At 39.8% G+C, this 11,483-nt stretch overlaps 1 protein-coding gene and 1 long non-coding RNA gene across 2 annotated transcripts; both read right to left on the bottom strand.

The window, feature by feature from the left end:
- Window positions 1-4,721: 4,721 nt before the first annotated feature.
- Window positions 4,722-7,624, bottom strand: LOC146559634 (uncharacterized). The gene is made up of 2 exons (XR_014888280.1): window positions 4,928-7,624; window positions 4,722-4,781 (listed from the first exon to the last, which is right to left on the bottom strand). It is a non-coding gene; the product is annotated as an uncharacterized LOC146559634 (long non-coding RNA).
- A 32-nt stretch (window positions 7,625-7,656) lies between these two features.
- Window positions 7,657-10,465, bottom strand: LOC146559633 (uncharacterized). Its single transcript, XM_085244341.1, has 3 exons — window positions 10,278-10,465; window positions 7,724-10,133; window positions 7,657-7,676 (listed from the first exon to the last, which is right to left on the bottom strand). The coding sequence occupies exons 2-3, from the start codon at window positions 9,900-9,902 to the stop codon at window positions 7,657-7,659; spliced, it is 2,199 nt and encodes a 732-aa protein (XP_085100467.1). The 5' UTR covers window positions 9,903-10,133; window positions 10,278-10,465.
- Window positions 10,466-11,483: the final 1,018 nt, after the last annotated feature.

Genomic DNA, 11,483 nt, shown 5'->3' with positions numbered 1-11,483 from the left:
GCTGTAACTTCAGAGGTAATGTTCATATGTTGATTAATGGTTTTCTTTCGTTTTTGATGTACTGCAGAATATTTTTATAAAATCCCAGGCCAGGAAAATCACCTTCATGTTTTTCTGTGTTTTATCTTCAGCTACTTTGACACAAAGGTATCTGCTGTGACGCTCACACCTTTGATAAAGTCTTGCGTGTGTCAGCTTCCTTTTTATTGATACAAAAATATGTAAATGTACTGATCTGAATTATAATATTTCTGACTGTCAAAATTTCCCAGATTTAAATCGAATCGTGGATCGAATCGATTCGGGACCTTGTGAATCGGAATTGAATCGATTCTAGAAATCAGTGACGATACCCAGCCCTAGTAATTATGTACACTGAGTGTATTTTATTCACAAATGCACAAAGATGTGTGAGTCACCTAAAACAATTAAAATATGAAGTGTGCCATTGATGCTGCTGCAACACTTACTGAAAAAACAAAAACAAGAACAACAAATATACAAGTGTGCATTATGCTGACAGAATCTACAAGAATGTAAGCAGGTAGGAAGAGCAGGGCAGCAGATGTCTCCATTAGGAAAAGTCCATTGTCCTGCAAAAACAGCTTACTATCAAAGCCCAGCACTTGCAGCACTCTCCTGGCACTATTTGGACTTCTGCTTGAAATATAAACACAGCAAATCCATCTGCAGACACGACGAAATAAATAAATAAGTTTGAAAATCTGTCCCAAAGACAAAAAAGTGCAGTAGGTCAGCACGACGCTTTAAATTAGTAAAGATTAGGGAATGGACATGTGGTGTACAGTGACACATACTGTACACTGTGAGACATCCTCACACAACTGCATATACAACAGACAGCCACACCTACAGAGACCAACACAAACACAGCGAAGTACATCCACACATGGTGAAATACTTACTCAGCAATACAGCACTGCCAGAAAACCCACACACTTAAAATGTTTAATTCCTGTGAACAACTTTCTAAACTTCTTTTTTATTCATAAATAGAATTTCAAATCACTGCCCTAATTTCTTTTCTCCCTTCTTTTCTTTTTCTGGCTCACTCGGCTGCGTCTATCCTCACATTTGCAGTTGAAATGAAGATTGTGTTTTCACAGCAATGCAGAGCAGACCTCTTCAAAATTGGCACCCTTAATAATTCAGCGTTTGAATAAATCTGAATGTTGCTGCATGTGATTGGGTGCATGTAGAGTAAGACAGTTTGTGAAAGAGAGCGGAGTGACGGGGGAGGAGGACAGAGTTTGTGAAAGAAAGAAGACAGAAAAAGGGAGCAGGAGAAAGCGATGAAGGCAATTCAAGGGAGTTGTAATAAGGTTTGACAAGCCTTTTAAGACTTGCACTTAAAGGCTACTGAGTGTGCAAGCGTGCTAAGAAAGAGTGGATGTGCTTGCTTTTTGTGTACTGTAAACTGGACGCATCCTCTGCGATACCATTTAAACAAGAAGCGCAAATACAGAAACACACACTCAGAGGCTGGTTTTGTTTTAAAGAAAAATATCCACTTAGCTACATATTTACTAGTAACTGCTTAGATGTGCTGTTGTTGTTACCTTAAAACTGAGCCAGAAACAAGAAAACTACTTCATGACTTCATGCTGTGTTGCATTAACAAGCTGTTAACTATCATTCATTCAAGAAAAATGATTTTTATTCATTGTGTTTTATTTCTTTAGTGCCATCTTTATTGAATTATGGTGCTGAGCTACATTCATACTGTAGCACTGGTGTAACTCATAAAGCAAAACTGCATCTTAGGGAATTTTTAGAATATGCTTCAAAATTGCATGTCTGCACTTCTATAGTATGTGTGTCTCCTTGTGTACTGGAGTGTGCATTAGGTGAAATGGCTGTATACAAAGGGGTTGTTTTCCCTGTATGAGCACAATGAAACACGCTGTGTGTACTGGTGGTCTATAGCTGGGTTTAACCGAGGCATGCAGTGTGAACAGCATTCAAGCTGTCAATCAGGTTCACTACAAACGAACAGAAGTAGACAGAAAATCAGAAACACGCCATCCTTTCTTCTAAAAGAGTGTGTGTTATAACACTCACAGTGACAGAGCCCTGAGCTTAAAGAAGTGGGTGTGGGCTGTGGGTGGGCTAGCTTACACTGAATTTCAAATGGATCTGACAAACAACAAAAAAGTTGATGTGGCATTTTCAAATGTAGGGCAGTCATATTGGCACACAGAAGAAACACAGAAGGCAACATGTATGAGGCTGTAAGGAGTACGCTGAGATGAGTGATTCAGTGGGAGTGGAGTTTCCGTGTGAGGAATGAAAAAAGGGGGAAAATGGTGACGCTGCAGTTAGGATTCAAAGCATCAGCAATACTGCACATTTATCACGTAACCCTGTTGGGATGTATAATCTTCTGCTTAGTTCTCACATCCAGTGCATTTAACTCAAATTGTAAACAAAATATCTTTCTTTCTAAATTTTCATTCCTACTCTACATTTTGTTCTTTTAAAGCTGAATATTTGATTCATTTGCTACTCAGAGCTGTAGTTACACACTTTGTCTGTAGAAAGCACAGAATGAGCTGCATGTCAGAGGGCAACAGTTCTAGTACTCTGGTCGTGTGTGAGCTGAGCTGGGGGGTCACCTGTGCTTTGGAAGCACTCAGAGACATTACATTACACTCACTATAATTATGCACATAAGATGCAGGGTAATAGATATGAAGTGTAAATATACGCTCTGGGTCAAGTTTATTGGCACGGTACAGCTTGAACAAAACACAAGAGCCATTCTGTTTTGAGTAGTATATTGGGATATTAATATATTAGAGCTATTTGTTTATATTTTTCCAATATTTTTGTAATATTTCGTAATATATTGTCTAATTTTGGTACTTTAACTCGTCGGTTATCGTTCTCATTGTCTTGAAGCAACTGTGGCCACATAATTTCCTCAGGGATTATTAAAGTATTGTGATTCTGATTCCTGTTAAGACACTTGGGATAACAAAAACAACAATATGTATGCTCTGTCAGTTGGTTTACATGGTTAAAGAAGCATGTTTAAAGTTTCTGTGCAGGCTTCACTAGTTCCCCGGTGTTTTGAACAGTGAAAATAGCGAGCCACTGCTTTCACTCAGAGTTTGAAAGTGCTCCGCAACAAAGTACAGTATGACCAGGATTATCCAGGTAACTTCATGACAACCTTGGGTTTTCAGTACTATGAAAGTAGATGAACTCTTACTGCTGATCACTTCTTACTTCTTACCAGTAGACAGGTAACTTATTCTGCAAACCCACAGTGCTGTAAAAGAGTATTTGTTTACTTCTGGATTTCTTACTTTTTTATATATTTGTCACACTTAAATGTTCAGATTAACATAAGATAAGTGTTTCCCGTGTCTTTATGGTAAGGTTGTGATATTGATAAGTCTGTTAACTCACACAGTCTGTATTTTTGTTAGATTTTTTCCTAAGCTTCAAATATGTTAAAACAGGGCTTTTCCTCTCACACACATTGCTGTGTGGATTTTAGTCTGTATTATGTTTTTTTAACCTCTATTTTTTTCCATAGTATAGTTTTATCTTTTTTGAAATGTCAGCTGCTCTGTTGGCAATACGCTTACTAGCACTTCTGATAGGTTAGATCATGTCAGTACCACCTCTTTTATGTGACCTTTTAAGGTTTTTATTGGCTTTTTTGTTATACATCACTTAGTAAGTTGATGACCAGCTTCATTTGACCGTTTATCCTGATTGACAATGTTAGGATAAAGGAATGCAGATGAATGGAGAAAAAACCTGGTATATGGAACTTTCTTTGTGGTACAGGTCTCAGAAGTTACCCTTATTATGGATTGTTCTGCAGCATATCATGCTTATACTATTGTAGTGTTTATTGCCAATATATACTGTACATGGCTCAATGTGCTCATAGTGAAAAGTAAAAGATCAAAGACCAAAAAGGACCTTCTCACCACCAACTCTCTCTCTTTCCCTCAGTCCTTGAACTGTAGTTTTACTGTAATATCAAACCTAACTTAACCATAAATTAACTATAAACATGTGGATGTTTGATAATGAAACAAACTCAGTGTCAGAAAAGTCTGGATGCATTCACATAGGTGGGGCCGACTGTCCATGAAGTAGAGGCAGTAGAACCTCATTGGCAAAGCTGGTATTTTCTCATCAGTTTTTCCTTCTTAGGCAGTGACTTGCTAGAGTTTAGGACACACACTGGGACACACTTTTTTGGTTACTTCTCTAATTTATGTGCATGTCAACGTGACATAAAGGCAAGCAAATGTACTGTATTATTATTATGACTTAAAGGTTTATGTTTACTTTGCTGTTCACACAGGACCTCCTGATATTCACAAGAGTGCTAATGTAATTTGAAAACACTGAAAAGTGGCAAAGTAATTAGTTTTCAAGTTTGAGGAAAACCCAGTGAGACCAAAATTCAATAAATATGTTTATTTCAGCTCGGTTATTTTAGACATCTGCTTTAAGTTTGGAGTTGTACCAAATAATCTGGCACAATACACCTTGGTAAATGTGGAAACAAAATAGTATGGACGTCTTCAAGGAAGTGGTGGCACATAGAGCAGAGTACATCATCTATCTTGAATATTGATTGATTCAGACTCCTTGAAGTAAAGTGAATCTTCCGTGAGGGAATATTATTAGCGAGTGTAGCATCCAGTCGAACTGAGAAGGCCAGAACTGATGGTTGTTGAATGACCTTTATTATTCCTTGCCGTGTATCAGACAACGAACCAACGTAAGAGCTAGACAAACAAATGAAACAATTACCATATTATTCATGTACAGCATCTTAACCGCTCATTACGCTGGTCTAACCGTTATCTATTAAACTATATAATACATATTATGCATTTCAACTTGCTCAAATTAAATCTTATACATTACAAACCTTGTTCCCCTGTCGACTGTAGCTAGAACCATTTGTCTTCGTACAATTTAACCATAATCTTCTCTCCCTTTTCTCCGTTAGTATTAGTTTTCCGTTTTCTTCCGTCTTTTTTGTACATCCAATTTTTACCGTTACATCATTCACTTCCGGTCACACAGGAAGTTACCAGAATAAAAGCACAAATGTTATATTACGTGAATATGCGCTAGCTTTACATATCCGCCGTTACACTCCCACCAAATTATTTGCTGTTACAAACAAAATAAAACACAAATAATTTCTAAACAGGTAACTTAACAATGATAATACCTTTGTATATGCAACAACAAATTTTCATTGCATTTTAACTGCTTAATGCATCTTACTTTTCACAACTTTCTAACAGTAGAATCAACTTATGAACTGGGCGTTCCACTGTAGACATCCTTTGCAAACGTTCACCCTTTTTACTAAGGTTTCTGTCTGCAAAGGTTACTTTGACCTTTCTCACAAGTCCATCTTCGTCTGTTATGGTGTCCACAACCCTACCAAGTCTCCATTGGGATCGTGGCAGTATTTCTTTCTTGTCCATCACTATGTCACCTACTTGCATATTCCTTTTAGCAGCATACCATCTCTGCCGAACCCTGATGTTGTGAAGATACTCTCTCTTCCATCTGCTCCAAAATTGCTCCGTTAGGTATTGTACCTGACGCCATTGCTTCCGAGCATACAGATCCTCTTTAACAAACTGTCCTGGAGGAGGCAAAGCTGTTGTGGTTTTCATAGTTAGGAGATGATTTGGAGTTATTGGTTTCAAACAGTTTGGATCATTGAGATTGTCTGTCGTCAACGGGCGGCTGTTTACTATTGCAGCTGCTTCATAGAGAAAGGTTCTGAGTGATGAATCGGTGAGTCGTCTCTTTGCGAGAGCAAGTGTGGCGTTGAGGACGTTTCTCACAGTCCGAATTTGTCGTTCCCATACTCCACCTGCGTGGCTAGCATGGGGTGTGTTAAACACAAAATCACATTGTTTTTCAGATAGAAAGGTTGTCAGTTTTTCAGTGTCTATTTCATTCAGTGCTGCACACAGTTCATTTTTGGCACCTACAAAGTTAGTACCTCGATCACATTTTATTTGTCTGACAGAGCCTCTCAGAGCTATAAAGCACCTTAGTCCATTAATGAAAGCGTCCGTAGTCAGGTCTTCTAACATTTCTACGTGTACTGCTCGTAAATAGAAACAAATGAAAAGGAGAGCGTACCTTTTGTTTTCTTTTCTTGCTTGCTTGGTTAGGAACGGGCCGAAAACATCCATACCACAATATGTGAAAGGCGGAGAGTGTTCGACTCTTTCTGTGGGGAGATCTTTCATTTTTTGTCCTTCCACAGCTCTCCTTAGTCTCCGACATGTCACACACTGACGGATGTAGTCTGATACTGTTTGACTTAGCTTGGGAATCCAATAACCGCTGGACCGTATTTCGTTCATTGTGAAGCTCTTTCCTTGATGATTTATTCTTTCGTGACAGTGAGCGATTATGAGTTTTGTAGTATGATGGTCTCTTGGAATGACAGTTGGATGTTTGAATGTGTTAGGAAGCGATGAGTGTTGTAGCCTTCCTCCCACCTTGAGCACATTGTCTTCGTCCAAGAAAGGATCCAACTTGTAAATTTTGTTGCTCTCATGTAGTGCCTTTCCTTTGCTTAATGTCTTTATCTCATCTGAAAATGTTAGTCCTTGTAGGTTTTTGATAATCACCATTTCAGCGTTTTGTCTTTCAGTTACAGTGCTGAGTGACTTTGATTTGTCTCTGAGTAGGAACCGCTTGAGACGTGCTATGGCACTGACAGCATGTGACCAGGATGAGAACCTTGTGAGACGGTCACAGAGACTTCTGTGTTCTGTAGTTTGGCTGTTGAGTGTTTGCACGTTTCTCACCTCTGGATCTCCCACCAAAAGTTCAATAGACTCTTTAGTTGGAAGGTTTAACTTCTTTTCCCATAAGAACTGAGGGCCTGTGAGCCAGTTTGATGATAGCAGTTCCGCTACTGATGTGCTCCTTGATGTTATGTCAGCGGGGTTTTCACTCGTCGGTACATAGAACCATTGCTGTGGTGTAGTATTGTTTTGTGTCTCGCCTTCAGGTCCATTATCATCAATCTCTTTGGCATCACCCCTTTGTATAATGTCATTCATGTATGTGACATAGTCTCTTTTGTATTTTTCATCACGCATTGGTTTACATTTGAGCTGATTGAGTCTGCTCTCGGCGAGTTGTCTGTTATCTGGCATTTGTAGCCTTTCTTTAAATGGCAATGGCATTTCATAATGTCCCTTTTCTGCTTGTGTTATGCCTTGTTCAAGTTTCTCAAGAAACCTAAGGTCGTCTTGAGACACCGTCTTTTCGTTTATTTCGTTTTCTTTAAAGTCCCTTTCTAGTGCACGTATTGCATCTGCGGGAGTACATGGAGGCATTTCTTTAACAGTTATTCTGTGACAGAGACTCCTTGTTGTCTCTGATGCACTGCATGGCACTGAGTTGCCAACTATGCTCCATCCTAAATCAGTTTGGATGGCATATGGCTCATTGTCTTTACCTAAGAGTACTTGTCTAGGCGCCAGAGCTTGGGGACAAGTATAACCTATCAGGAGACTCACCTCACAACTGAGGAGCGGTGGGATCTCATCTGCAATGGACGACAAATGACTCCACAGTTTTGCTGTGTCACATGTTGGTATGTGTTCTCTATTTACAGGTATGTAGTCCTTTGTGTAAGCAGTTGGGAGCCTTAGCACAGTTGCTGAATTGTAACCTCTCACTAGAAGATCACACACCTTTCCGCTGCTTACTACTGCATTTTTACCCATCATTGTGGTAAGTCTGAGTTTTACAGGGCACACATTTGCTTGCAGTTTCTGTGTTACATCCTGATCTATAAAAACAGTGTCACTCTGCGTGTCTAGTAGCGCATAGACTAGTTTTTCCCTTTGTGGATTAGCAGCCGTTGAGACCCATACTGGGACTATCATGGAGGTGCTGACTGTGTGTTCTGCTCTAGCGACATTTAACGCCATGGCTGTTGCACTTTCAGGTGAGTTCCCTTGTGTTGCGATGTCTATACTCACTTGAGCTTGCTTTTCTCTTTGCAGACTGATGCTGTAGTTCTCATCGTGAAGACAGGTCGGGTGTCTCTTAGAGCAGGTTTCACAAGTGAGACGCCGTTTGCAGTCCTTGGCACTATGACCTTGCTTTAAACAACCATAACAATGTTTATTATCCTTTACATGTTTCTTTTTCATTTCCAGGGTCATTTGCAGAAAGTTTGGGCACTTTATAAGTGGATGCAACTCTTGGCACAGTGTGCATGAAGAACTGTTGTATATTTTAGTCTTTGCATCTCTTTCAGTTGTGTTAATGTTAAATACACTTGCCTTGTTTCTTTTGACTTCTTTTGTGTTTCTTTTGTCATCATTTGTTTCCGGGGAGCGAAGTGCATGTATGGAAGTGACTGGGTTACATGCTACTTCTGCTTCAAGCGAGAGAAAGGAGGCAAATTCACTAAAGCTGGGGAATTCACCACCGCCCATGAGTATCGTTGTTACATGCCTGTTCCATCTTGTGTTTATCCAGTCTGGCAATTTATGCAACAGTTTCTGATTTTCTTCACAGTCATTGAGTATTTGCAGTCCTTTCACGTGAGGCATAGCAAGTGTGCATGCATTCACAAAATCAGCAAAGTTCCTTAGCCCATCAGCATCTCTCGACTGTATTTTAGGCCAACTAGATAACTTCTCTCTAAATGCCCTTTGTAGCACGAAAGGCTGGCCATACCTTTGGTTTAACTTTGCCCAAGCATCGTTATACGCTTCTTCATCATTTCTGAAGAAAGTCCCTTCAAGGCACTTGCGAGCTGAGCCAGTTACATACCTTTTCAGATAGTACAGTTTATCTGCTGCTGACATGCCAGTTTGTTCAATAAGTGACATGAAAGTGGATTTCCATTCAATAAATTTTATTGGCTCACCACTAAACATCGTTGGTTCTGGCGTGGGGAGTCTATTTATTCTTATGCTGTCTTGTACCGCCTGTGCAAGCTGGCTGACACTAGGAGGGGTTGTTGGCGCCGGTATGGAGTATGATGGTACAGTGTGTTTGGGTGTGTGCTCTGGGTTCACCTTTTCCATCTTAACTGAATATGCATCATCAAGTTGCGACAACTCTCTGTTGTAGGCGTCCAACCTGGCGCGAGCGGCTTCCACCTCCCTTTCGGCTTTCAGGCGTTCCAACTCTGATGTTTGAACTGCCATTTGTTTCTTATGCTCCTCTTCTAGAGCCTTTATCTTTTCCTTCTGTCTTTGTTCCTCTTGTACAATCTTGTACTCTGCCTCCTTTGCTGCTAGTTCTGCTGCTGCCTCTGCTCGTTTTGAAGCAAGATGTGAGGCTGAAGACAGTTGGCTACGTTTCGATGCTGCAGTTGAACCATAGATGGATTGGGCATAATCATGTTCTAATAGTCTGCGTAGACGTTTTCTTTCATATTCTCCATCACAATCTCCATCTACACCGCTTATTCTTTCCAGGATGACTTTCACGATGTCATGAGTAACTGCTTCACATGCATCGGTTTTTCTTCGTATGTCTGATGAAGGTGCAATGTGACTTCTCATTTCAGTGTACAACTTTAGCAGTTCGTCTTTTCTTTGCTCTACATCATCTGCAAGATCTGCCATTTCTTTCTCTGAAATGTCCAACTTTAATCTTTCTCTTGTTTCTCGCACTCGTATTTTCCATTGTTCATAAAGAGTTAATAGTCTTTTTTCTTTTTTACTTATCTCTTCTTTCTGATAAGTTAGCATTTTTTCGGTTGGCACCTTGGCTCTTTCTGAACGCCTTGGTATCGCAGAGTTACTTTGAGCTTTATCTTGTGGCTCATTTAATATTTGTTCTTTGTTTGCAAACTGTTCATTAATGTCTTCTTCTGAATCCTCCATTTTAACTTTATTTTCCTTATGCCTTTCGCCGTTTTGTTCTCTGACCTGCTTCTGCCATCTGCTGGACGTTGTGGGAATTGCCGTTAAACCTTGAGCCCTCTGGTGTAGCAAAATGGCGGCGGTCAAGCTCTTACTGTAGCATCCAGTCGAACTGAGAAGGCCAGAACTGATGGTTGTTGAATGACCTTTATTATTCCTTGCCGTGTATCAGACAACGAACCAACGTAAGAGCTAGACAAACAAATGAAACAATTACCATATTATTCATGTACAGCATCTTAACTGCTCATTACGCTGGTCTAACCGTTATCTATTAAACTATAATACATATTATGCATTTCAACTTGCTCAAATTAAATCTTATACATTACAAACCTTGTTCCCCTGTCGACTGTAGCTAGAACCATTTGTCTTCGTACAATTTAACCATAATCTTCTCTCCCTTTTCTCCGTTAGTATTAGTTTTCCGTTTTCTTCCGTCTTTTTTGTACATCCAATTTTTACCGTTACATCATTCACTTCCGGTCACACAGGAAGTTACCAGAATAAAAGCACAAATGTTATATTACGTGAATATGCGCTAGCTTTACATATCCGCCGTTACAGCGAGCTTAACCCTGAGACCTCTAACCTGTCATGCCTGACATCCGATAATTTATTCATCGAGATGGGAACTTTCAGACAGGCAGGGAGAAAATTAAACGCAAAACTGGACAGTCAGATAGAAAGACAGACAGAGCAGAAAGCAGACAGATGCATGAGCTAAAAGAGTAATGACTAAACAATGACAGATGCAAAATGCTTTGAAAGTTAGATGATCAGGCAGGTGAAATTCCAGACAAATGCTGGCTACGAATAAAAGAACTATAATGACGTTTTAAGAATAAAGCAGAGAAGTCAAGGTTCACCTCATATACCTCACGTGGTCACTGACTCTCTTAAATCTGACTCCAATAATCCAACTTTATCTCACAATGTTACTGTATGCATGCTAGAAGATAAAAACCACGAGCTCAGCTTGCTGAAAGAATAGCTTGAACTTTACTGAACATGATTGGTTAGATAATAAGGTTTCTCGCCTAAATGCCACGGCAATTATAAGAGACATCCTTTCATACTTTATATTATGCAATGTCAGTGACAAACTGTCCCCAGCTGAAATGCGTTTTAGGATGATTTTTCTCCGCGTGTGCCAAAACAGTCGGACGAAAATGTGTTTTGAACCTTTGAGACTCACTTATCAAAATATATACAGATGACAAAATTGCTTTGTATAAAACGCTGAACTGAATAATGGATCATCAGTCTAATGAACAATGTGGTGAGTCTGTTCTGGTACACCGACCGAGCACAATGACATATACACACATGGAAGGAGAAGCAACGCAGCCTCGCTGAGTGACTGTTTGACCTATTCAACACATTCTAAGTCCTCTGGCAAAAATAACAAACAAAACAGCGCCGCCGAACATGTCACAGCATGGTGGCAATGAAGCTCCACAGAGACCCCGCTGACTTGCTAATTCAGAAAAAATATCGAACCCGGGACAATCTAACAAAATAAAGGCTTGTTCACTTACA

Source organism: Mchenga conophoros, linkage group LG14, assembly GCF_057382185.1.
Source record: "Mchenga conophoros isolate Kocher_MC1m ecotype Shallow Benthic linkage group LG14, M_conophoros_male_GT1.1, whole genome shotgun sequence".
Taxonomy (NCBI): Eukaryota; Metazoa; Chordata; class Actinopteri; order Cichliformes; family Cichlidae; genus Mchenga; species Mchenga conophoros.
Note: the sequence above shows the minus strand (reverse complement) of the source record. Positions and strands in the feature narration are given on the sequence as shown.

Excerpts from the sequence above, each read along its gene's own strand:
- LOC146559633 (XM_085244341.1), bottom strand. The coding sequence starts at position 9,902 with ATGGAGGATTCAGAAGAAGACATTAATGAACAGTTTGCAAACAAAGAA. Across the intron at positions 7,677-7,723 it reads GTGTGATCTTCTAGTGAGAG|GACTACATACCTGTAAATAG; the intron begins GTTACAATTCAG and ends GCTTACACAAAG.